At 38.7% G+C, this 27,782-nt stretch overlaps 1 protein-coding gene across 4 annotated transcripts in view; it reads left to right on the top strand.

The window, feature by feature from the left end:
- mybpc2a (myosin binding protein Ca) overlaps nt 1–15,505 on the top strand; it is a 35,574-nt gene extending 20,069 nt beyond the window's left edge. For all 4 annotated transcript variants that reach the window (XM_079868824.1, XM_079868823.1, XM_079868822.1 and 1 more), the window contains 22 exons: nt 12–68; nt 2,207–2,379; nt 3,458–3,590; nt 3,784–3,908; nt 4,345–4,450; nt 5,341–5,501; nt 5,618–5,783; nt 5,994–6,100; nt 6,181–6,210; nt 6,306–6,448; nt 6,820–6,979; nt 7,095–7,199; nt 7,802–7,990; nt 8,100–8,234; nt 8,387–8,554; nt 9,001–9,089; nt 9,207–9,402; nt 12,058–12,197; nt 13,094–13,253; nt 13,387–13,523; nt 13,642–13,828; nt 14,133–15,505. In XM_079868824.1, the coding sequence (XP_079724950.1) occupies nt 12–68; nt 2,207–2,379; nt 3,458–3,590; nt 3,784–3,908; nt 4,345–4,450; nt 5,341–5,501; nt 5,618–5,783; nt 5,994–6,100; nt 6,181–6,210; nt 6,306–6,448; nt 6,820–6,979; nt 7,095–7,199; nt 7,802–7,990; nt 8,100–8,234; nt 8,387–8,554; nt 9,001–9,089; nt 9,207–9,402; nt 12,058–12,197; nt 13,094–13,253; nt 13,387–13,523; nt 13,642–13,828; nt 14,133–14,164 (2,899 nt within the window). In that variant the 3' untranslated portion in view covers nt 14,165–15,505. The remainder of the gene's footprint in view (nt 1–11; nt 69–2,206; nt 2,380–3,457; nt 3,591–3,783; nt 3,909–4,344; nt 4,451–5,340; nt 5,502–5,617; nt 5,784–5,993; nt 6,101–6,180; nt 6,211–6,305; nt 6,449–6,819; nt 6,980–7,094; nt 7,200–7,801; nt 7,991–8,099; nt 8,235–8,386; nt 8,555–9,000; nt 9,090–9,206; nt 9,403–12,057; nt 12,198–13,093; nt 13,254–13,386; nt 13,524–13,641; nt 13,829–14,132) is intronic.
- The last annotated feature ends 12,277 nt before the right edge of the window (nt 15,506–27,782 follow it).

The raw sequence follows: 27,782 nt of genomic DNA, 5'->3' as shown, positions 1-27,782 counted from the left end.
TTAATCTCTAGGGGAGATGCAGGAGAGGATGCAGGTGAACTGGACTTCAGTGGTTTACTCAAAAAAAGGTTTGTACGATGTTCTAGACCCTCTATGTTTTTTTCATCTTAATCTGTTTACTTTATGTTCAGATTAAGTTATTAATTTTCACTTTAACCATCATGATGCATGGTGTCATTTATTCACTGTTGAAATCTGATTTAGATTTTAACTTTAATCATTATGTTCTGTCTGAGGTCGTAAGAGAACTTATAAGACCACGTAAGACCACACACACATTCTTGTACATCTGTCTTTATGAGGACATTCATTGACACAATGCAATCTCTAGCCACTAACCCTAACCTTACCCATCACAACTAAGTGCCTAACCCGAACCCTTACCCTAAACCTACCCTTAACCTAATTATAACCTTATCCCTAAAACTGTGAGTGGCCAAAATGTTCTCACTTTACTCTCTTTGTCCTCACTCCAGTGGTCTAAAACTCAAACTGGTCCTCACAAAGATAGTTGTACAAGTACACACACACACACACACACACATATATAAATCGAACAAAGTAATTGAAATAGCTCAACACAACAAATGTTTCAATTTGGTTACCCCAAATTCAACTTAAAATGCAACTGACTTCTGCAGTCTCAAAATTATTCAACCCGCTGAATAGAATCCCTCACAACAGCACAAATCTGCAAAACAGGTGTTATCTCAAGCACACCTGATGCAACTAATCAAGGGCTTCATTAGTTGCACCAGGTGCGCTTGGGCTAGAACACATCTAATATCTGATCTGACTAGGTTTGTTGAGTGTCACGTTTGACTGCATGGCTAAGTCAAAAAAGTTAAGAGAAGATATCATCACCCTTCACAAACAAGGAACTGGATGCAAAAAGATAGTGAAGGCACTAAGTGTTCCTAGAGACACCATTGGAAGCATAGTTTGCACGTTCAAAGTTAAAGGAACAGTGGTTATACTACCTGGACGGGGCAGAAAAAGAAAGCTATCAACGGCTGCAACCAGTTTTCGTTGAGCTATTTCAATTACTATTGTTTGATTTGTTCATTGCAAACAGCTGAAAGTCTGTAAATTTTGCCAATAAACCTAGGGCCGTATTCACAAAGCATTTTATCTTACCACTAGGAGTACTCCTAAATCGCACTAAAAGATTTTAGCTAGGAGTTTTCTCTTAAAAGTTATTCACAATGCCTTTCAGACCTACTCTTAGTAAAGAAAAATGACAACTCCTAAACTAAGAGTGAGTCTTCGTTGCTATGGATGACGTCATTACTCATGCACGAGCTTGACTGAAGTGACCACCTTGATTGGCTGATGATTGTAACGCGGGAATGATTCCAAACACCTCCCCTACGATGATGAGTGACAGGTCTGAGAATGCGTGCGCTACACAAGTAGTGCGAAGGACGGAAGATGATGAATAACTGAATAAATAGCCTAAAGGAATAAAGAGTAAGGCCAAACAAATAGCCTAGTAGCCTAATGAAACATATGGATTGATGCAATATCTTTGCAACATTATTGAATTAATCTGTCACTATTATGCCTCTGCCTACGTTTGCAAAGAGAAGAACATTTTAATTTGATTCACAATGAAACGTTACAAATAGTTTACATGCAATGAGTAGTCTAGTTTTGGTTGTTGTTGGTGGCGTTATTGCATCCCTAGTTATGCCTACAATGCAAAATTGTTCCCTCATGATTGGAAGCTCCTGTAGCCGCCGCATACGCATTTCAAAACATCGCAACGTGAAATGCCACAAAAAGCGGTTTGTGAATAGGTCTTAGTGAGTTAGGAGTCCTCTCGAATTCTTTTAAGCTGTCCCAGGCTTAGGTGCTACTTTTAGGGCTAAAATGCTTCGTGAATTACTCTTAGTCAAAAAAATTAGGAATCCTAAAGTTACGAGTGACACGCCCATTATTTTTAGGAGTTGCTCCTAAATTCGCCAGTTAGGAGCTACTTTTAGCCTTAAAATTCTTTGTGAATACGGCCTCTGATTTGCAATGGGGGTTTAATAATATTCCTAATCTTATGAGAACAGATTATTAACAAAATTTCACAGGAACTTATTAATAGAATTAAAGAAGGAAACAGCATCACTGGGGTCACTAGGACTCCAAATATACAAACAGTCAATCTCAACCAAATGTGAAGATTAACCATATTTTTGATTCATATGTACCTTAGAGAGAGGAAGCAAAAGGAGGAGCCTGAGGTGGATGTGGATGTCTGGGATATCCTGAAAAATGCCAAACCATGTGACTATGAGAAGATCGCCTTTGAATACGGCATCACTGATCTCAGGGGCATGCTCAAAAGACTTAAGAAGATGAGGAAGGTGGAGCCCAAAAAGAGTGATGGTGAGACACCCGATGGATGCACACAGACATGCATACATACAGTACAGGCCAAAAGTTTGGACACATTACTATTTTTAATGTTTTTGAAAGAAGTTTCTTCTGCTCATCAAGCCTGCATTTATTTGATCAAAAATACAGAAAAAAATGCAATATTGTGATATATTATTACAATTTAAAATAATTGGTTTTCAATTTATTATACTTTAAATTATCATTTATTTCGGTGATGCAAAGCTGAATTTTCAGGATCATTACTCCAGTCTATCAAATGATCCTTTAGAAATCATTCTAATATGATTAATATGATTATTTTTTCATAACCTGTGATACATTTTTAGGATACTTTGATGAATAAAAAAAAGAAAAAGAAAAAAGAAAAGAAAAAAAAGAAGCAAATGTTTTCAAGATAGAAATCTTTTATAACAACAATATACACTACTGGTCAGTAATTTGGGGTCAGTAATTTTTTCTTTATTTTTTTTTAAATAAATCAATAATTTTATTCAGCAAGGATGTGTTAAATTGATAAAAAGTGACAATAAAGAAGATTTATATATAAAAAAAAAAATTGTTTTTATTTTGAATAAATGCAGTTCTTTTTAACCTTTTATTCATCAAATATATTAGGCAGCAGAACTGTTTCCAACACTCATAATAAATCAGAATATTAGAATGATTTCTAAAGGATCATGTGATTGACTGGATGTCACATGTGACACTGAAGACTGGAGTAATGATCCTGAAAATTCAGCTTTGCATCACCGAAATAAATGATAATTTAAAGTATAATAAATTGAAAACCAATTATTTTAAATTGTAATAATATATCACAATATTACATTTTTTTCTGTATTTTTGATCAAATAAATGCAGGCTTGATGAGCAGAAGAAACTTCTTTCAAAAACATTAAAAATAGTAATGTGTCCAAACTTTTGGCCTGTACTGTACATACGAAGGTCCCTGGGTTCAAGTCTAACCCTAATATATAATTTTGTTGGCAAACCAAGGAAAAAAGTTTTGGAATTGGTGGTTGAGGATTGTAAGGATTGTATTATGTTAGTGCTATTTCTGTTTCAGCTTTCCTAAAGAAGATGGAACCTGCTTACTCTGTGGAAAAAGGAAAGAGAATACTGCTTAGTGTTGAGCTGTCTGACCCCAACGCTCAAGTCAAATGGCTGAAAAATGGACAGGAGATCAAACCTTCAGCCAAGTATGATCCTGTGTGTTTGTGTGTTTAAAAAAATACTATTTTGTATAACACTTAGAGAGACCGAAATGAGCACTGGTCATCATTGATGATGATTGTAAGGATGGGGAAAAGACAATGTCACAGCAGGGCATGATGGGAAGGTTGATGCTCCATGCCTTACATGAGGTTTGTGTTGAATTTCTCTCCCTGTTAGATATATCTTTGAGAGTGTGGGTGGTATCCGTAAGCTCACTATTAACAAGTGCACCCTCGCTGATGATGCCGCGTATGAATGTGTGGTTGGAGAGGAGAAGAGTTTCACTGAGGTCTTTGTCCAAGGTACACAGTCATTAAAATCATCATCTTCATCATCATCACTGGGATCATTAGCAGACCCCCTCTATGTAAATTCAGCTGTCTCACTTGTTCTGTCTTATCTGTCGCCGTCCTGTGTCCCGTCTGTCCTTGAGTGGTAGCCATCTGCCCTATTGATTATTTTAAAACTCTGTCTATTCTGTCAGTCCTTACCTTTTTTACTGAGCCATTTGTTTTGAGCCAGGTCTCTGCTTCTTCTGTCTATTTTACTTCATGTAAGGTATAATTTTTGTTTTATTTCTTCATGGATTGTAGTTGCCATCTGCCCCTGTTGTCATCTTGTACAGAATATACAGATATAGAACTGTAATGTGGTTCATATTCATTCTGCTGTAAAAGTGTTTTGTTCTACTGTGTGTTTGAATATATTAACCACTTATTTGTGTGTTTATATGACCAGAACCCCCTGTCACCATCACTAAGATGTTGGATGACATCCATGTGGTGGTTGGGGAGAAGGTGGAGTTTGAAGTTGAAGTGTCTGAAGAATCAGCCAGTGTGAAATGGTGAGATACTGGACCAAACTGGTGACACACTGACCTGGTTAATCGGTGACCAGCTTATTTTGTTCAGTCAACAGGCCTACAAATAAACTGGCCAGCTGCACAAATTGAAATGCTCAATAAATGACTAGCTGACTAAATTAATTCCAGTACTATCAAGGTCAATATCGCTAATTATAGCCATTTAATATTAACGAGCTATTATTAACATTAAATAGGACTAAACGGCAAATTATCTGACTGTTTTTTTGTTTGTTTTTTAGTTTATTACCAACAATTATAGAACACAATGAACAATTAAACAATGATTATAGTCATGTCAAACCCCACAAAAACCTATTAGCCTATAATAAATGGCACATTTAGTTTTAGATGATGCATTTTTCTCTGTCATTACCTCTCTCTGTTTAAATGAGCAATGTGGTTGAGCGCTGTCTGTGACTGCTTGTGCTTTTCAACATTTCTGTTCGTGTTCAGACAAGCAGATGGAAGGTTTCCAGTCTTGTACTCTTCACTACATTAATTTCTCCACTTTAAAGTTTAAGAGTAAATAAGTTCTCATGCTAAATAAATGATAAAAGCTCTAAAATGATCAATCCTCTTCATACAATATGAGTATCATAAGTAAATTTCAATATTGATCCTCTTATCACTACTGTCTTCTGCTGTATCCAAAGGCCTGGACTGTCAAGTTTCTTTTTTCTTGCTGTACATCTTTCCGTCATGTCCCATTTTGTCCATCCATGTTTCCTTTGTACTCATCCCAATCTTTCCCATTTTATCTTCAGTCATCTTGGCATAGATTTCCTTCCTCAGTTTCTCCTTATGAACATTATTTCCATCTTTGCCTCACTCTGTCTTGCTCTTCCTCTGTCTCTCTTCATCTCTCTCAGGATGAAGGATGGAGTGGAACTGAGCCGAGATGGAAAGTATCGCTTTAAGAAAGATGGGACAAAGCACTGGCTCATCATCAATGAGGCGACCACAGAGGACATAGGAACATACTATGTGCACACTAGCGGAGGGGAGTCCAAGGGAGAGCTGGATGTGGAAGGTACTTCTTTTGAAAAAGTAAAAACTCTCCCTTCTCAGCCCTTCCCCCGTTTGGCTGATATTTCATTATTTATTTTTAGTATTAATTGCCTCATGGCCCCTTTTTCTCTATTATAGAGAAGGAACTGGAGGTTTTGCAGAGTATAGCTGATCTAACAGTGAAGGCAGCAGAGCAGGCTGTCTTCAAGTGTGAAGTGTCTGATGAGAAAGTGACTGGCAAGTGGTACAAGGATGGGGTGGAGGTCATTCCCAGTGACCGCATCAAAATGACACACATCGGCAGGTATATCGGTCCACTGACAGTCACCCTTATCGATTCATGCATAAGCAAGCTCACCTTGTCCCTGACCTCACTAATATTGTTTTATGTTTGGACACAAAAACAGATTAGTCATCGAAATGTCCATTTTGCTCCATCATTGCTTTTTCGGGGGACAAAAATGTGGCATACACTTCTTATGTCGTGGTAACATTTTTGATCTTGATATCTCAGGACTCACAAGCTGTTGATAGATGACGTGAAGCCTGAGGATGCAGGAGATTACACCTTCGTACCAGATGGATACGCTCTTTCCCTTTCAGCCAAACTCAACTTTTTGGGTAAGAGAGAGAATCTGATTTTTTTTTTAAATCAGGCTTTAAATTTCAATGTTGACCTAGATCTATATTTTCGTTCCCAGAGATCAAGATTGATTATGTTCCTCGTCAAGGTAAATGTCTTACCTGCATCAACAAATTTAACATTCAAGTTTTGTAAGGTGACATTTTTGTTATGTTATTTAAAATTCTTTCTATTATCATCTAGAACCACCCAAAATCCACCTGGACACTACTGGCAGCATGGTCAACAAAAACACCATTATCGTCGTTGCAGGAAACAAGCTCCGGTTTGATGTTGACATTTCAGGGGAGCCACCTCCCACTGTCTGCTGGAAAAAAGGAGATACTGTGAGAGCTTGCTGGCAAACTGTCACATTCTCTCATCTGAAGCAATGCCAAGAACACATATGGGCTTGTTTTCATATCAGATTCAGTGATAAAACCCTGCTGAAAAGACTAGCAGCATGTTTTTTCGAATTGAGTCTCTACTAGCCTACCTTAACCATCGAGACTTCCATAGTCAACCAGTTTATCTAATTAGGACCATCCTGGATGACCCCATTCACTCAAATAAACCAGCAAAATCCAGGCTGATCTTTCCAGCAGGAACACATTCTCTCTCATTTTCTTACATCACATAGGATATGGAAATCAACTTTGAAATGTAACATCTCTAATATATTACACATGCTTGAAAACATGACGTTTGTTTGATGCAGGAGATCTCTGAGGCTGAAGGCCGTGTGAGAGTGGAGACCAGGAAGACCATAAGCTGCTTTGTGATTGAAGGGGCAGAGAGATCCGATGAAGGCCTTTATCATATCACTGTAATCAACCCAGCAGGAGAGGACAAGGCTGATGTCATGGTTAAGGTAGTTGGTGAGTTCATACATGTTAACCATCTGCAACTTCTTCTTTCTATCCTCACTATCTGCTATGTCCCATCTGTTCCATACGGCTCTTCATCCCTGTATTTATTCTGTGCTGTGTTCAGATGTGCCTGATCCACCTGAGAATGTGAAATGCTCTGGAGTGGGTGAGGACACTGCTGCAATCCAGTGGGATCCACCCAAATTTGATGGTGGAGTTCCAGTGAAAGGTAAAACCGATCTTTACCATTTATGTTTCTTTCGAACTTGACAGGCAATATTTAGGGATGCACTGATAATTCTTTATATTTGAAAGCCGATAACTGATATATTGCCTGATAAATCTAAATCCAAATTTTTATATAGTTTTTGAGAGCCTCACCATTAAAAGCCATGTCCCAAGTTATCATTATAATTTCATGTAACCTATATGACAGACTTGCGCTGTAAATGTTGCACTTAACTGTATTTTCCTTTTTGAAGTGATTCCAATCATATTTCAAGCTATTCAAAACCATTATGGTGAACAGTGCACATCTGATGTGTCTCGGCTGAAGGAAATAATCCATTATCTATCGGCTTTAAGATATCGGCCAAATTTTCTTATCGGGCCGAAACGCTCATATTAAATTAATTAGTTAAATGAACGTATATCGGCCGATGCCGATATGGTGGCATATATATCGTGCATCCCTACCAACATTACATATTTGTAATATTTTGACTATGTTGTCAGTCTTGCTTCTTGGAAATACATAAGAAAATATTTAAGTAGGTTATAAATCTTCTCACATGTGTAGGATACCACTTACTAATTTAGTTGTACTTCCAGGTTACCTAATGGAGAGAAAGAAAAAGGGCTCTTCTAGATGGACAAAGCTGAACTTTGACATTCACGAGTCCACAACATATGAGGCTAAGAAGATGATTGAGGGTGTGCTATATGAGATGAGGGTGTTTGCAGTTAATGGCATTGGCATCTCCCAGCCCAGCGCCAACTCCAAACCTTTCATGCCCATTGGTTAGTTCTCATCCGACTGTCTGCTGCAACTTTGGATTTATTGTACTGCTTTCTCAACAAACGTATTTCAATCAGCATTCATTCTCTTTGTTTTCCTACTCCTTCATAGCTCCAACTAGTGAACCAACACGACTGATGGTGGACGACATTACAGATGGTACTTGTGCTTTAAAGTGGCTTCCCCCTGAGAGGATTGGAGCTGGTGGCATTGATGGGTACATCATTGAATATTGCATTGAGGGAGGTGAGGCACAACGCAACTTTGCTATAGAGCTGACATTGAGTGCCATCTCAGTTTCAAACCATCACAGTGAAGTAATCTTTTTTGATCATTTTTTGACATGTTTACATATCTTGCTGGTTTTCCGCTTACTTTGCCCCTGGTGGAACTCACAGCCACTGAGTGGGTGCAGGCAAACGAGACCCCTGTTGAGAAGAATAGTTACAGGGTCAGAGGGCTGCCTGTTGGAGAGAAGATGCTGTTCAGGGTGACAGCTGTGAACATCGCTGGCCGTAGCCCTCCAGCTGTGTTGGCGCAAGCTGTCACCATTCGGGAGATTGTTGGTGAGACTCTCACGTACATTCATACATACACAAACAACATACAACACACTCTCAGGAGGATCTCTAGATTTCTCAATGAAATCACAATGGGAGTTTGTAGCTTTTAGTTCATGTACCAAATATACTGTATGCATTTAAAATATACAGTTCCTTTCTTTCGGAAAAAATAGAGCTAAATTTTGCTCAAAACAACATAGGATCTCACTGACTTTCATTGTGTGGACAAAAAAAAGACATTTTTCAAAAGATCTTCTTGAGTAAGTGATGAGAGAATATTAAGTTTTGGGTGAACTATCCCTTTAACTACTCAAATACAGATTTAACACAGACACAACACACTTGTCTGTGACACACTGAACATGAAGTATATAAACACCCCACTGTGTGTGTTGTCATTTTCAGCACGTTTTCTTCTGTCTTTTCCCCCTCTCAATCTCCTCTCTCAGAGCGTCCTAAAATCCGCCTCCCTCGGCAGCTTAGGACTAAGTACATCAAACGAGTGGGTGAGAAGGTCAACCTTGTCATTCCCTTCCAGGTCAGTCATGCACGTACATTGTTCTGCTCTGTACTTGTGTAGTGCTACTTTTCTATTCAGATACTGGTCTTTACAACAGTTCAAATTATTAACTTAGACCATGTTAACTGTTATCAGGGCAAACCACGTCCAACGGTGACCTGGTCCAAGGATGGCGGACCTCTTGACACAGGGCTTGTGAATATCCGCACAACTGGTGTCGACACCATCCTGTTTATCAGGCAGGCGGTCAGAGAGCACTCCGGCCAGTACACCCTGTCCGTGCAGATTGAGAACATGGAGGAGAAAGCCACCATTGAAATCCAGATTGTCGGTTAGTGCCAACAAAGTGATTTGGTTAATGTTTTAATAGGGATGTGCACAACAACATAATTTCAAATTCAAGAGTTAGAGAGTTGTGGGTTGCCTGAATAATTGGTCTTAATTGAAAGACATGAATATTAATTTTATATTTGTGATAATTTTGAGTTGAGTTGATAAGAGCACATGAGGAGAAAAATCAGCAGGAGATGGGAAAGTGGAATGGGATCGGGATATGACCTCAAGCTTCCCAAAGCTATGTTGAGTGATACCCAGCCTTCTCTCTGAGTTTTTTCAACTTGACATGCCGTCATGAAGATGCAATGCTCTTGGCACGATGCTCAAAAAACAGCATGAGATGTGATGCGATGGCTAAAGACATCCGTCACAATGTATATAGCAGTAGTGGTGATGGTTTAAAGGTGACATTGAGGTGAATTTAAAGACACAGAGTGTTTTACCTTGCCAACAGTTTAGATACAAAAATAGATGAGAAAAAAATCTGGGTGAGCCATTCCTGCTTTTACGTTGTATTGAGGCTGGTTTCTCCCACGGATTTTTGTCCATTTCTGACACCTTAATGGAGTTTGGGGTCCTTGCCACTGTTGCCTTTGGCTTGCTTAGCTGGGGTTTAAAAGACACTTAGGGCCCTATCTTGCACCCAGCACAACTGACTTTGTACACCGACGCATATCATTCCTGTTTTGCACCCGACTTTTCCCTCCACAGACGCATGTCGGTAAATTAGGGAATGAACTTGCACTCACGGGGACGGTTCAGCGAAAAGAGGAGGCGTGTTCCGGCGCAAACGTTCCCTGGTGCTATTTTGCAGTTTCAGAAAACAATTCCACCACAGACCAGGAAAAACCTAGTCTAAAGTCAGTGGCACGTTATTCAGATGCTATTTTAAGGGCGCATGCTTGGCCATAATGTAGCATGTGCACAACACGCACACACTTTGCTTCTCTCATCTACACAGATGCAGTAGTTCCCATTTTTGCAAACCATACATAATTACAAGGAAAAATATTACCACACGAGGCGAATCATTGTGGTGTCCATGGAGATGTAAAAAAAAGGCATAAATCTAGCTTACACATTTACCCAAATTATTCAGGCTAATTGTAGTAATGACAGATCAAACCTGTTTGACCAATAGTGGCAAGACACATAGGTACATAAGGACACCTGACAAAGTGGTTTCTCCCATCCCCATACAATGTCACTTCTCTGTCTTTTACAGCCCTGATGAGAACGTCGGTCTCCTCGGCTGTGAACCGCTCCTGGCATGCGCCTGGCAAATCCGCCGTTATAATAGCCATGGATCCATTAATCCACCATGGAACAAGCGCGTCTGCTTTTAAAGGGAATGTGAGATGACGCTCTGATTGGTTTATTGCACGTTACGCCCAAACCACACCTATGAGTAATGTAGCTACTTCAGACCAACCCATTTTAGATTTGCATCGAGATCCGCCCACAAAGTTACTTGCGTTTCGCGTTTGTTTGAAACTTCAGATCGTTAAAATAGGGCCCTTAATATTCAGTTATATTGTCGATTTGACTGCACTGACACTATCAGATGAGAATAAAACTGAATTGAGCTGGTTTATGATACCACTGACTCTTGCAGAGCTGCTTTATCGCTAAATCGTCTTTGTTTCATAATTGACGAATTTTGCAACATTGACACTATTGAACTGAATTGAATCAACATTGAACTCGAGCTGAATAACGACTGTATAGCTGCTTTACAGCAAAATTTAATTAAATTCATTGTTATTTTCTTGTTTATTACTGTGAAGCTGCTATAAAGCAGGCAATCTGTATTGAATAAAGCACTATATAAATAGGTTACTTGACTATTTAGGATGTTGAAGAAGTTGCAAATTCATTTGTAGATCACTTACATCAACATCATAGTTGGCCACAAATTCAGTGATGACATAAGATTAAAGGATTAAACTGCACTGTTCAAAAAGTTAAGTTCCCTACAAAGTGTGAGTCAGGTTCATTTTGGAAGTGAAGTGTGAGTCAGGTTCATTTTGTTAACCCATGGAAACTGTTTGAGGATCACTTTCAAAAGTGACGCTGAATTTCAAACTCTTAAACTGCCAGAAAGGTTTCATATTAAACACTTACACTTTCATCAAAATTGAGGATGTCATAGGTCAGTTCAGTTGCAGGGATTATTCTGCAGGGTTTTGTTTGGATTATTCCTGGTGTTGAACGGGATTAGGATAGGATTAGGGGACACTCACTCGGTGTTCCCGCTGGGAGGTAAGCTAATGAGAGTGAAAAAACCCTTCAGATGAGCCAGACAGCCATTTAGTCACAGTTTGCTGCCAGCATCCCAGCAGCTTGGCCAGGATTAATGCCAACCGCTCCCAGCCGCAAACTCGAACTCTCCCGCTCTCAATCTTTTTTTCTCTTTTTTTTTTGTAGCATGATCTCACTATCTCTACCTCACGCTCATGTTTTCACCCTCTTCCCCATTTAATTTTATCCCTCTTTCATTTTTATCATTCCTCTGCTCACTCACTTGTAGCTTCTTCTCCAATTAGCATACATTAATTAGTCTCATGGTTAAAATTAGGACAGTGTATCGGTGTCAAGCTCTACAGTAATACCTACAGTCATTTTTTTCTTTTCATTCCCATACTCACAGACAAGCCTGGGCCACCGATGGCTGTCACTGTAACAGATGTTTGGGGTTTCAATGCTGCTTTGGAATGGAAGCCTCCAAAAGACAATGGCAACGCGGAGATCACTGGCTATACCATTCAAAAGGCCGACATGAAAACCAAGGTAAACCTGGACCAGCAACAGGAAAGTTTTGGCCAAATATATGAGGACACTCCTTTCTAATTAGCAGGTTTGATTAGGCCCCTAAACCTTAATGCTATTGCATGCAGTGACATTATAGAGAATTGTGTATTTCCAATCGTTTAAGAGAGGACCCATTTCTCCATGAGGAAATGGTTTAATGAGCTTATAGAGTCTGGTGTAAGAACTTGACCAGCCTGCACCAAATATTTTTGGCTGTTAGAAGTTTCAAATCAATAAATAAACACACCTGAATGGTTGTAGGTAGCCTAGAGTATGGATTTAAAAAAAAGAATACCCTATGGCCTGGTTTCACAGACAGGGCTTATATTTGGCCAGGATTAGGTTTTAGTTCAATTAGGATTTTTAAGTAGCTTTTATAAACGGGCCTTAGAAAAAAACATTACTGGTGTGCATCTTGAGACAAAACAATGGCACTCACATATTTTAAGATATATCAGTGCAAGTTGCTTTCAGATAGAACAGCTCAAACATGCATTTTAGTCTGAGACTAGGCCTTGTCTGTGAAACCGGGGGAATATCTTGCAAAAAGTGTTTATATTAAATATATAAAGCAACATTTGTGTTCTAATTCTAAAAATTAAAAAATTCAATTGTATATTTAGAACTTTTGACAAGAAGTAGCACAGGAAACTTAGGGGATATCCTAGCCGATGGTGGATAGAGAAATGGAGGTCTGTATGTACCCACAAGGCCAATGACAGCATGAAAGCAATGCACAGAGCAAGCGTACAAATGTACTGTTCGTTTGTCAACAATACTTTTGGTGTATAAATGTCTCTTCAGTGTTTCTCAATTCAGAGGTTCTTTAATTGGCATGGCTGTTTCTCGACAAATCTGTCTCTTACTTGTTTTAGGAGTGGTTCACGGTTCTTGAACACAATCGCAGACCTAGTTGCACCGTGTCTGATCTGGTGATGGGGAATGAGTACTCCTTCCGTGTGTTCAGCGAGAACATTTGTGGCATGAGCGATGATGCTGGCATCAGCAAAAACACAGCTGTCATCTGCAAAACAGGTACCTGCATACTGGCGGTTTAAAAATTAATCTCGAAACACTGAATGTTGCATTACATGACGATTAGTGCACGAGTGTCTCTGCTGAAGCGATATATGTAATGTGTAATCCTCTTCCTGCCTCTTTCTCTTAGGTCTTAAGAATAAAGCACAACCCTACAAGGAAAAAGATATGACCAGCTCTCCTAAATTCATCACACCTCTCGTGGACAGGTCCGTCGTCGCAGGTTACAGCGCTGCCATCAGCTGTGCTGTCCGTGGGTTCCCGAAAGTATGTGTTAGTGTATTGCGTGACTATATAAACCAATGGCAATTACCCGTGCAGTTGTTTTGAGCCATTTTAAGCAACATTGTTCTCTCTTTCTCATTCTCTGTTGTTCTCCTCCCAGCCAAAGATTATATGGATGAAAAATAAGATGATTATTGGAGAGGATCCAAAGTTTATCATGCAGAATAATCAGGGTGTGCTGACTTTAAACATCCGTAAACCCAGCTTGTTTGATGGAGGGAAGTATACATGCAGAGCTATCAATGACCTAGGAACAGATGAAGTGGAGTGCAAGCTGGAAGTTCGAGGTACGGCCAAAAGCCTCCAGCCTATCCAGTGTGCAACACTGACTATAACAATGTTTTAGAAAGCATGATGTTGATGGTGGATATTATTTCCCCTATTTTTACATTTCAATTACCTTTGCCTGTCCTAAAACACTTATAATTTAATAACACTGATAGATGTAATTTTTAACAAATCCCAATTTTGTCATACTGTAGATTATAATGTTGAGATGCCTAAACTCACTCTCACTATTTAAAACAACTCAATTTAGTTAGTAGATAAAAATTATTTCCAAATGTAATACTTTCTGTTTTTCCTGTTTAGTTGTAACAGAAAAGGAGGAAGTGAAGAAGTGAACGCACAAGCATGAAGATACCCTAAAGATGGCTGTAAAAGAGGGATATAGACACCATGAGAGTGTCGAAAAGCAATCAAAATTTGAACTAAAATTAGAACAAAATTGTTACAATGTTGTCCTTTCTCTGCCTTTTTCATTATGACTAACAAAAACTACTGTGATGTTAGGCCTACTCAAGGATATCCCTTACTCATTTACCTTGGTATTTACATGCCACTTAAAAACACCAAACAACTATGGTAATCCCTGTACTGTTTTGTGTTAGTGTAATCAGACTAATATAGTGTGATAAAGTAGGGTTTTTTTCCTTCTCCAAGTATGCTTTGTCTGTATGTCAAGTTAAATTGCTTGAAATAAAAGCATATGAAAACAACTTAAAAAATGTTAATGCTTTTATAGTAAATTTAAAGTAAAAGACACCATATTAATGTTTGTTTATAGGTTTGTGACAATTATATCATTCATACCCTATGTCTGCTGGCTGATCCAGAAGAGTTGGAGAATCAGGGTCTCATTAGCATATCACACTAGAGACTCATTTACGCACCCATCAACACTGCCCCAATTAGCTCTCTCCCACGTCATTACTGAGCAAACGAATTATGGCTAATTTACACACCAGTAAAACAAACACCACCGCAGCTCCGCTGGGAGAATCTGCTGTCCGCCGATGTTCACTCGATCCAGGACAATGTTTCTGAATCCATGACCCGTGCGGCAGAAGGTAGGCTTAATAATTGAGAAAATAACTATTAGAATTTAACAGTATTCAACAGCAACATAAAGACATTAAATGAATTTTGTAAGGAAAACAACACGCACGTTATTATAGGAGGACACAAGCGGAGACCGTTGAGTTTGAAAGTTTTTGAACTAACAACCGAAACTAACTAAATCTTCTCGAAGTGACCAGCAGATAGCGCACCTAACTTACTCTATCGCTTCTGGACATTCAAATGATTTGCTGTAATAATTTGCTGACAGTAGTCTACAGCATTTGGGGTTCTACAACTAAAGGCTCACTCGCTGTGTTACATGCCTTTCTCTTTGCTGAGAATGTGTGATGTGATGATAAGACTGAGCATCAACAGACATGCGCAATCTTTCACATGTGAAAATACGTACAGTCAGTGATCACATAAAGCGAGGAAAGTCGAAATGAAAACGCATTGAATTTAAGAGGATACTGTTTTAATATTTTCTATTACATTGCTATTAGGCTACTTAACCCTCTCACACATATTTTTTGCATTTTTAGGTTTCCATCAAGAAGACATTATTTAGTGTTTATTAAGCCATTTATGTTGACTGTTCCTCCTAATAAACACATCTATTCTACTAAAATAATTTTTAAAAAATTGTTTTTGTTGCATTTTTAATCTTTTTGTTTAGATATTTTGCTCCCTTTTCTATCTAAATGATCTTTTAGCTTCTTGTGTCCCAAATTACATACAAGTTATGAACTATGTACTAAACCATCTAGTTTATGATTTTTTTAAAGATTATTTTGTCATCCATTGGAGTCTGATAGCCTCCAATAAAGTGCATAATTTTGGGTATTTTTCAGTGTAAACATACACTGTTGGTCAATGAAACTGAAACACCTGGTTTTAGACCACAATTTGTCAGTATGGTGTAGGGCCTCCTTTTGTGGCCAACATACAGCAGCAATTCGTCTCTAGGGAATGAGAGATACAAGTCCTGCACAGTGGCCAGTGGGACTTTGAGCCATTCCTCTTCCAGAACAGTGCAGATAACTATGTGATTCAGGTGGAGGAAAACGTTTTCTGTCTCGCTGGGAGATGTTCAACTTCACGTCTTGTTGTGTGTATTGGTGCATAATAATGCTGATACTCGATTTTCACCGCCGTGCTTCACTCTGCAGTCCGAGTGTTAAGCCTTTTTGGGGCTTCGCCACACTGTGTAACTCCCATGGATGTGGGAAAGACAGTAAAGGTGGACTCATCAGAGAACAATACATGTTTCACATTGTCCACATCCCAAGACTTGCACTGTTGGCACCATTGAAACCGACATTTGACCTCGGCACGAGTAACCAAAGTTTTGGCTATAGCAGCCTGAGCATGAATACTGACTCCCGACTTACAGTTTTGGTGGAAACGGGAGAGCTGATGTGCGCATTTAATTCTGCATTGAGTTGTGGCCCAGCTGTGTTTTTTTTATACAATCCGAGTTAGTACCTGGACATCCCTTTCAGACAGCTTCCTCTTGTGTCGACAGTCACTCCTGTTGGATGGGGTTCATCCTACATGGTGGTATGCCGACATTACCCTGAATACCATAGCTCTCGATACACCACAAATCACAGATGAGCCAGCGAGACGAGCACCAACAATTTGTCCTCTTCTGAATTCTGATATGTCTCCCATTATGTTGTGTGGATTGCAATATTTTATGTACAGCGTGTGCTATTGCTCTGCTAATTCAACCTGCACACTCCGCTTTTACTGATGGAATATGAAATCAGTGAAGATTGGCCACCAGGCCGCGCATAAGCGTGAAACCTCCAACACTATATTGGCCAACTATATTTTCCATGTTCTGTTACTCCCTCATCAGTGACATTCTAATCAGTCTTGCTGATTGTACCTGCTGGGACGTCACATTCACATTCTCTCCATAAAAATTAAATGGGGAAAGTTGACAAAGTTGTGTCTATCTTACCAAGCTCTGTTAACTTCAGAGCACAAGGACTGTGTACAAGTGTGTACAAGTAGGCAGTGTGTGCCACTTTTTCTCAGCAGGGCCTCTTACATACTCCATTTCGACAGTGCTCAGGAGAGGCACTGTGAGCCGCTCGATAACCATAGCGATACAACAGCCTATACGATATGTTTCTTAGTCTGAGCGAAATAGAGAAAGAGAGAGCTACGGTGAGCAAGACAAAACCATAATGGCAGAATGGATAGAACTATAATTATGCAAGTAATTATGCATGCATTCCATGAGAGAGAGAGAGAGAGAGAGAGAGAGAGAGAGAGAGAGAGAGAGAGAGAGAGAGAACAGAGGGAGATTTTCATGCATGTAATTACAGTATAGAAACTTGGGAAGGCAGAGGAGTGAAACTGTAACATTATCCACCTCATAACCTCATTTATGGCAAACAATCGCACACAGACAGATATTCTTCACTGTAAAAATTCAGTGAAATTTACAGTAAAAAAACCCGGCAGCTGTGGTTGCCAGAACTTTACCGTAAAAAATATGGTAGTAACATTTACAGATTTATCTTAGATTTACAGTAAAAAAAGCGTATTTAACTGATATAATATTAATAAACCTACCTACTGAAGTGCTATATGTTTTAATACACAGACAACCACCAAAAACAGGTGGTGATGAGAAAGTTACCCGATGAATCAAAGATCATCACAAGCATAGCTTTTCCACAAACTGAGAAGGTAAATAGGCTATAAAACACGCACAGTGTCATTCACACAAACACAAAACACCATCATGGTAACACACATGACACTAAAGTAAAGCAATAAATATTAATTTAACAACATTATATGTAACATAAAACCTTGTTGTACATAACTGATAAGAAAAAAATAAGAATGTTATTTCAACGAAAATAAAGCAAAATAAGTGTCACGCAGGGAATTCTGGGAATGGCAATTTACGTTTTTTTCACTGTACATGATACAATGACTAAATATACAATCCAAAAACTCAATTTAACAGTATTTTTCTGTAAAATTACATTAAATGTAATATTAGATCAATTATAGTTATTCACTGTATGTAAGGAAACTTAATCTTAACCAATTAACTGTTTTTTTACCATAGCATTTTTACAGTATTTTACAGTTAAAATCACAATAATTTTTGAGTGTTGCATTTGCATGTACCGAATTGTTCTTAACGGTCTCACGCGAGCTGTAGTCAAATATGGACACACCAACTCAATCTTATAAGAAAACTGTGTTTTCCTGTGAATTCATACTGTGATTTGTTCAGAAATGTGTGATATTTTCGAAAAAAAAGTAAGGATAAAGCTTCACCCTTCACACCTTTCCTGAACCTAATCAGTAGGGCATAAAGCATACAGTATCATACGAAAACGAAAATCATACGAATTAAAGTTACATTCACATGAGTGAAATTAAAAAATGTCCATTGTCAATAGTGTAGAGATGTATGAAGCACAGCTAATACAGAATTCACTTTCAAACCAAGCAGCTTTCCGGTGGTCACGGCGGCGAATTCGCATAAAAAATTTCAGCGAAATCTGTGAGGGGAATTTTTTCGCCTTCACTCAAAGCTTCCAAATGTGCAGATTCCTATTCGAATGACTTTCGCCTGTGAAATTTTGTACAGCAACTGTAAATATGACTGCATCTTTAGCCACCAATTCAACAAAGTATTAAATAGTTACGATTGTATTTACGACACGCGTAAATACACAATTTCCACATATTTGATGGTTGCTGCGTGGTGATGTTGTATCCTCTCTGCTGTTCTGTTCATGACCAGTGTAATGAGCAAACTTTATCAGATTGAGTGTACTCATAAATAAGTCTTCATTTAAAGGTCCCGTATTATGCCCCTTTTCACAAGATGTAAAATAAGTCTCTGATGTCCCCAGAGTGTGTATGTGAAGTTTCAGCTCAAAATACCCAACAGATCATTTTTTACAGCATGTTTAAATTGTCATTTTTTGGGTCACAGAAAAACACGCTGTTTTAGTGTGTGCCCTTTAAATGCAAATAAGCTGCTGCTGGACGACCCAGGGGGCGGAGCTTCATGAGCTCGCGCTCAGTCTGTCAGGACAATTTCATCTCACGGAAGGATGATAATATCAGAAACTCTCAGTAACAGTGTTCATTTCGAGTCGGACAATAATGCCTACAGAGTCAGAGTGCTGTATAGAGATGAAACAGGTATAGTTTAGTAGTTTAATTACGGTTATTATAACGTATTTGCTTGTATGTATCCATTATTTATTAATAGCCTACAAGTCTGCTGTCTGAATGATGATCAAACATATACTGATGAGTTTAATAAAGTTTATTGTACATCACACAAAAGATGAAGCGTCAGTTTTACTTCAGAAAATCACCGTAAGAGCTGAGTAAACACAGTAAGTTCTTGAAGTGCGCAAGTACATACACGAATTTCGGTAGAGTTGAGGGAGCATTCCTGTGGGCGGAGGTTAGTCAAAAAACTGTTCTACTGACGTCATTAAAGAAGGAAGTAGAGGGATGTAGTCCAAACAAGCCGTTCACTGTAGGCGACTTCTGTTAAATAAAATATCTCGCTTGGCATTGAACTTTGAGCTTTATAATTTTACAGATATTATTTATGCTCTAACAGCAACATTACACACTAACTAAAGTTTGAAACATGGGATCACGAAGAACGGCACCTTTAATTTCAGAGTAATACAGACTGACTGGGTATACATGAAATGTTACTTTAAGCTTATAGACATCTAAAATTTAACATAGAGCAAGGCTGTCATTTTTTATCGGTCCATTGAAAAGGCTTCGCCAACCCGCTGTATGAAATTCCTCTTAATTTCCATCTGAGTGCCGTCAAATTGTGGAGACTGCATGGTTTTGCCCTGTTTGGCTAATTGTCAGTGACACTTCTGCTGTAGGTGTGTGGGCTCATCTGCTATCACAGACTGTCTAAAAAGGCTCTGAGGTCTTTTAATTAAAAGAATTACGCTAATTACAGTTTAGTGGCTGTGGGAAAGATGGAAAAAGCCTTTTATTTCTGGATGAAAATGGTAGAGAACAAAGACAACAAACTCTGGAAGCCTTAAGACAGAGAGGTGTGTTGGGAAAATATGCTGTTGATGGTTATCCATTGACATCCTTTGGACCCCAGAGCTCACTGAAATAACTCTTTATTTTGTAAGATAATAGATAACCACATAAGCACATTTTTACTCTCAAGTGACTTGACATCCAATTTACGGTTAATTTACCCCATAGATTATAAGGAAGATCAAATTCTACAACCTAAAAGTTTGTTTATGCACTGAGGATCATCTATATTTCTGTTTTCTTGAGATGGCAGCATTGTACACTGACTTGGTCTTAACAGAACAATCATAAAATAACTTCTGTTATCTCAGCTTTAAGAGACAAAAAGAAAACTTTGAATGTCTCTGAGACAGGCAAACACATCCTCATTTTCAGCCGGCATCATGCTGGGACTCAGAACCCAATTTAGATCCACACTCACAGGCACAGTGGGGAAAACAGAGGTGGGAGTGAGTCGCACATATGCAAGTCACAAGCAAGTCTCAAGTCCTTAGGTTTGCAGGGAACACAATCAATCCAGCAAGACAAGTCAAGTCAGTGGCTCACGGTCACCTCAAGCAAGTCTAGTGCTCTAAGAAGTAAAGTGCCAAAAAGTAACCAGTAGTTGTTTATAATTACTTATTTATTTATTTCCCTCCAGGAATTATGAACTTTCTGAATAATGAATAACACATATTTAAGAAGAAACTTAATGTTGCTTCTATATTACATTATTATCTTATATCTTATAAATATAAGTTTACTTATAATAAACTTAGAAAACTTGTAAACTTATATTTAAACAATATTTAATTCTGTCAGCATTGGATAACTTACTTAGTGGATAACTTACTACCAAAAGGTAGAAGTAAACAAACAAAAATCAATACAACTCTTCCTAGAAATACATAGTTCTGTCATGAAACTGTAGATGGCACAGACTGATGGGTCATTAATGCAAGCTAATGATAATTACAGCGTTAACTACTTGGCACAAGCTGATTGATCCATGTTGCATCTGCAGCCAATGAGCTTCTTGATCAACACATTTAAATGGCTGGTTACATTCACTATAGCAGTTGCAGTGCTTCAGAGTTCCTCTAAAACCCTCCACCTTCCCCATCTCCACCTGTATAGATCTGCTATGGGTTACTGAAATATGGTATTTGTGCAGCAGCACTATGTCTTACTTGCAGCAGCGTACTGGCGTATGTGTTGGCAGTAGCAAGTTTCTGTACTTGCTCTGCAGCAGCAGAAATAATCAACAGCAGCAATTCAGCAGCAGAGTAGCAGATCCTTTCCGCCAAGACCAAATACATTAACATTGCCATATCCATTACCATGCTAAAAATCTTGTCAGAGTTGTCATGATAGAAATACAGTGCCCTCCACAATTATTGAAACCCCTGGTAAATATGATCAAAATTGGCTGTAAAAAATAAATCTGCATCGATTATCCTTGTGATCTTTCATTCAAAAAATGTGCAAAATTCTAACCTTTCATTGAAGTAAAAGAATTGAAAGTGGGGGGAAATCACATTATGAAATAAATGTTTTTCTCCAAAACACGTTGGCCACAATTATTGAAACCCCTAGAATTTTTTACGAGTAAAATATCTCTGAAGTATATTCCCATTAATATTTACCTTTTTTAGCACACCAGGGTGACTAGGAACATGAAACTGTCCAGCTATGACTTCTTGTTTCACAGGAGTTTAAATATGAGGAAACACAAAGGCCAAATCCCCTTAATCATCCATCACAATGAGTAAAACCACAGAATACAGTTCTGATGCGAAGCAAAAGATTGTTGAGCATCACAAACTAGAAAGTGGCTGTAAGACAATCGCTAAAGAATTGAAAATCCCCATTTTGACCATCAGGGCAATAATTAAGAAGTTATAACCAACTAAAGATGTTATGAATCTGCCAGGAAGAGGACGTGTGTCTATACTGTCTTAATGCACGGCGAGGATGAAAGTTTGAGTGGCCAAAGACTCTCCAAGGATCACAGATGGAGAATTGCAGAGATTAGTTGAGTCTTAGGGTCAGAAAGCCTAAAAAAAAAATTATCAAACAACCCCTACATCCCCACATGTTGTTTGGGAGGGTTTAAAAAAAAACCTCCTCGCTCATCCAAAAACAAATTCCAGCAAATTTAATTGTCAGACACGACTGGATCTTCAAACAACACAGGGTTCTGTGGTCAGATGAGACTAAAACAGAGCTTTTTGGCAGCAAACACAGTAGATGGGTTTGGTGAACACAAGGATAAAAAGTACCCCATGTGTACAATTTAATATACCATTGGATCTTTAATGTTGTGGGCATATTTTTCTGCTGGAGGTCCTGGACTTCTTGTTCAGATACATGGCATTGTGGATTCTATCAAATATCAACAGATAAAAAATCAAAACCTGACGCCTTCTGCTAGAAATCTTATAATGGGCCGTGGTTGGATCTTCCATCAGGACAACGATCCAAAACAAACATCAAAATCAAAACAAAAATTTGTTGTGGAGCACAAAATGAAGCTTCTGCCATGACCATCCCAGTTCCCTGACCTGATGAGTGGGCTGAACTGAAGAGAAGAAGCACAAACATGGATCTGGGAATCTGAAGGATCTGGAGAGATTCTGTGTGGAGGAATGGTCTCTGATCTCTTGTCAGTTATTCTCCAAACTCATCAGGCATTATAGGAGAAGACTCAGAGCTGTTATCTTGGCAAATGGAGGTTGCAGAAAGTATTTAATAAAAGGGTTTCAATAATTGTGGCCAACGTGTTTTGGAGAAAAACATTATTTCATAATGTGATTTTCCCCCCACTTTCAATTCTTTTACTTCAATGAAAGGTTAGAATTTTGCACATTTTTTGAATGAAAGATCACAAGGATAATCGATGCAGATTTATTTTTTACAGCCAATTTTGATCATATTTACCAGGGGTTTCAATAATTGTGGAGGGCACTGTATATATATAACCTAACAAAATTCAAAACTGACTACTATGATATACACTTCAAGCAGCTCTATATCCCACAATTCAACTTGATTGTGACGTCACAGCAGACCGCGCTTAACTGAAGTGTATGATATATTCATTATTTTGAGAATCAATCGCATAATAGTGCATAATATATTCATTATGTTGAGATTTAATCGCATAATACTTGTAGCTACGTTATGTTGCAGTCAAAGTTTATACTATTGAATTTTTTTTTCCCATTTGTGTCATTTTATTTTTCTCTGACAGCTCATATACCTATAGGATTTTATATATTTTCTCCAACAACTTATATGCATATAGAATGGTGCATAAAACAAATTCACAAGTAAAAAAGGGGTTTAGCTCCATAGTGAATTCCAAGTGATCAAGGGCTTAGTGCGTTCCATTTAAACCTTATGCACGAGTACTGCCAGTTGTGGGAACTCATGCAACGTAAGAAATGACACACATCCGAGTGAACGAGACGGAGGGAAGTTTGCGAGTGAAGGGCATACAAATTTGGAGTGGAACACATCGCAGGACCAGTGTTGGGAACTGCTGATCTAGTTAATGTGCTACAAACAAAAGACACTTTGGCAAATCCACTGATCCACTAATTGATTTTCAAAAGTGCTCAAGCCGGTACCTGTAAACATGATTTCGTTTTAATAAAGACGATGAAATAGCCTGTGTGTCTTGACTCCTGGAAAGTCTGTCAATTCAGCCAATTAGAATAGATATTCCCAGTGCTTTCCCGTTTTGAATGCAGCCATGATCAGCAAACTTGCAGTGTGCTACCAATCCGAGGCCCCACCTCTGAAAACAGAGAACATCAAGTTAACATCCTTTATGAGTGTCTCTGGCTCACTTTTGTCCCAGTAAACACGGTTGGCTTTCTTGATCAAACATTCACTGATCTCAGCACGTTACACTGAGCAATACATTTCTTCAGCTCTCATGGACCATTTATAAATGTGGACTGTGCTGTAAATGCTGGCAGTGTGTTAGAAAGAGAAGCATGTGCATCTTTCCACTCATGCATTATCTCATGGCTGTTTTGAAGACTATGATTGGTTACCCCTTTTAAAAAGACCAACTACAGCTGTGAGAGTCTATTTTGGTTTTAGCAATTCCACTCACTCACAAACAAATGTGTCATTACATGTCAGATGAAGATGTGTCTGTTGCACTACTTCCATCACTGCTTTAGATTAAAAAGGACTATGGAGACCCTCAGCCTGGCATCATAGTTGAATTAAACATTATAATAGATTGATTACATCTCTTTATGCTGACAGTATAGAGGGTCTGTTGAGCCCTGAAAATAAAATACAACATAATCCAAAATAGACATAGCTCAAAAAAGCATTAAAACATTTCAATAGGGTGAATTCATTATTTTCAAAAAATTGATTTAAAAGATTGATTTATTTGGATCTTCTCAAATTAAAAACATTAACAAATGTATACAAGTTTGTCACTTGCTTGTTACACTTCTAGATTAACAGGGGCTGCGTCCGAAAGCTTAGGCAGCTGACTTGTTTGCGCACAAAGGTACCTCATGAAACTGATTTCGAACAGACTTCTGAGCCCACGTAACGGTTTAATGATCTACAGCAAAATAGCATGATCTTTGGTGACCACTAAGCGAATGTTTAATTAATTTCTCACTAGAAATGACATCAGAAGTGAAAACGATGGTAAAAAATTTACATTTACACACAAACTGACTGCAGAGCCCGTCTACGCCATATTAGACATTCTCTGCTGACTGCAACTTTCAGACGCCATCTTTATTTTTTTTAGCAAACTGATATCCCACAATCCTGTGCTTTCCATTCTAAGGCAGTGAAGGATACATCTATGCTGCCTTCAAAAATCGATCAGATGAAAGTATCCCACCAGGAGACAGGAAGTGAAGCTAACATTGGATTCGGACGAGCCTCGATGCCTTCCTTTAAGATTTCGGATGCAGCCATATGGTTTGCTCGACCCTTTAATCAGTTACTGCAATTGGATTATTTCTTATTTGGAAATAATTTAAGAATATTTATTAATGCTCTTTTGAAGCTAATCTGGAATGACTGGGCAGTCTTTCACAGCAAAACAAATTTATTTAACATTCAACACTATCCCACCGAGTAAATACTATGCGGGGATGTTAAAAAGAAATCTATATTTGCAATTTCTCTCTTAAAAGAAGTAATAAATATAGCTGCTTATCTGCACTGAATCTTCTCAGCGCGCAGTCCATTAGTGGTGTGAGCCTATTAACAAAAGACAAGATTCACAAATCAACTTTTCACTTCATTACTCAATGAGATCTTTACCAGCTAGTGAAGTGTATTGAAAATGTTCCTGCATTACAGTTCTGTTGTATTTGTATGGGTTTTCAAGTGTCTAGGAGGCTCAAAGTGTCATTGATTTAAGAACGTTCACATCTATTCTGAATCAGCGATTTAGAGAAAAAGCACATAATGCATGGTACACATCAGTTCTAGAAAACAATAAGTTGAATATATATTCACAATGCAAGTCCTTGATGGTACAAGAGAGCTACATTGCGTCTGTGTATAACATACAGCTGGTATGATCGTTGTTCCTGTTCAGATGCTCAGCAGGTCATCATTTAGCTAGAAACAAGCAGATGGAGTAATATACAAGTGGCAGAGAGAATCTGTAACTTGTAAGTTAACTAAGAATACCTCTGTGATTGAAGACGAGAAGCATTTCTTGTATGATTGTTCTTTGTATGTGGATCTGCGTAAGAAATATTTGGGTGATCTCGCTCTTGTTGGTGATGTTTATATTGATGTGTCACATGTTTGTGATTTGGAGTATGCATGGAGATTGGCACTGTATATATACCATGGAATGAAGAAAAGAGCATGTGCCATGCTATTGTGATCCTGTGTAACTATGGGCCGAGAGGCCATGTATTCCTGAAATGAATCTGAAACTGAGATCTTTACCAAACTGTGCATTTCATTCCAACATATTTGAAGTTATAAAATCCAAATTTAGTTAGTTCAGACACGGTTGTGTAATCGTCCTAGAACAAAACACATTGCTCTTGGGACATTCTTGTTCCCCATCCATTATCCTGCTGCTCTGGGACAGTGTGAGCAAGTACACATTCATGCTTAATCATTAGTGCTGAAGAGCAAGAGTTCATACATGTTAATTAGCAGAGAGGTGGAAAGGTCATTACTGGATCTCTCATCTTTCCAGAGACTGTACAATGTATGAACGCTAGACATCCAGACTGAGCTGAAACAGAAACACAAGCAGAACTTATTGGTAATTAACAACAGGAGTGAGCGGGATGTCCACACACACACACACACACACACACACACAAAAAAAACAGGGTTGCATTCATGCATGCTGCAGGCTTTTGGGACATTGTTAAAATGAGAACTGGTAAACACATGCGTGTAAATCCTACGGTGGCTTCTTCAGGGAGACTTCAAAAATGAAGAAAATATTTGTTTGAAACAACAATATAAAGTATTTAATAGTACAAAAAAAAGGGGGAAAATACAAAATATAACAGTGATGCTCAAAATGGTGGAAAGTGCCTGAGAACCTAATTACATCTGTGCTGTTTACTGAACATCTGTTGGCTTTAGAAAAGTGTTAGAGTAGTAAAAATAAAATAAAAATATTAATATCATTATAAATACAGTAATGCTTTTGTTACTGTATTATTGTAGGTACTATTTTTTGTGGGAAATATGATGCGGTTTTAATAAAATTATATTAAAATAAAAATAATAATAATTGATTGCTTAATCACCGTCCTAATCGTTCTGATAAATGCACATGCCTTTAACCTGGAAACTATTTAAACCTGGAATAAATGTCCACCCAAGTGCAGAGCGGAAACTTGTTCTACCAGCATAAACCACCCTAGAAATGTCTTTCTTTTTTCTTTTTTTAAAGCAGGAAGCTACTGAATTTCCACTCTGACCTGTGCGATGTCTGCCATATGTTGTTAGATGATAATGTTCACATTCAGAGAAGGATGACTGCTCATTTCCCACCTGATGATATTAAATCTAATTCCACTTGTAGCCTATCATGCGTATGTTCACATGGGACGCGATTGTGGCACCTGTGGATTCTGCATGCATGTGCTTGCACGTACAAGGTAGATGAAACAAGCGTTCACATGCAAGTCGCATGCTCATTTATACCCTCACTCGCATCATGCATACACATTCACTGGCTGACTAGACGTGCAGAGAGAGAGAGAGAGAGAGAGAGAGAGAGAGAGAGAGAGAGAGAGAGAGAGAGAGAGAGGGAGGATGGGGGGGGGGGGGGGTGAATGCAGCAGTTTTGAAAGAGCGTTTGGCTCGGTTCAAATAGTTTCCATGGTTTCAAGATGTTGCCATGGAAACTCAAGCTGCCAATAAAATGAATCTGAACGCAATATTTGCAGGGAGAGACGGGATGAAGGGAGGAGAAAGGTAAAGTGAGGCTGAACGGGAGAGAAAGCGCGCGCCCCTCCGGAATTGCGTCCCACAGTAAAGTGAGCAGTACGGCGAAGGTTTGGAGGGGTGGGAATGTCTGAGAAGAAAACAGCGCCACAGAGAAAGCAGGGGGTGAGCGCTAACTATTTTAGGCCGCCAGTCGTCATAGTAACGACAGCCTCGCCATAGCATGAGGAGGTAGTGTGAGAAATGTGACGGGAGATAAACAAATAGCAGCAGCGCTTTGGGGCTCAGAAAATGTGTCCTACGTGAGTCACGCCGATGACTCTCCTCAAAATGTCATCGCTTCCAACTCTCTTTCTGCGAATCTGCGTGCGCGCGAGCGATGAGACCCGCAACTTCGTCTGTTCTTCTTCG

This window comes from Squalius cephalus (assembly GCF_949319135.1).
Source record: "Squalius cephalus genome assembly, chromosome: 1".
Lineage (NCBI taxonomy): Eukaryota > Metazoa > Chordata > Actinopteri > Cypriniformes > Leuciscidae > Squalius > Squalius cephalus.
The sequence above is the reverse complement of the archived record's forward strand: the minus strand, read 5'-3'. Positions and strand labels throughout refer to the sequence as shown.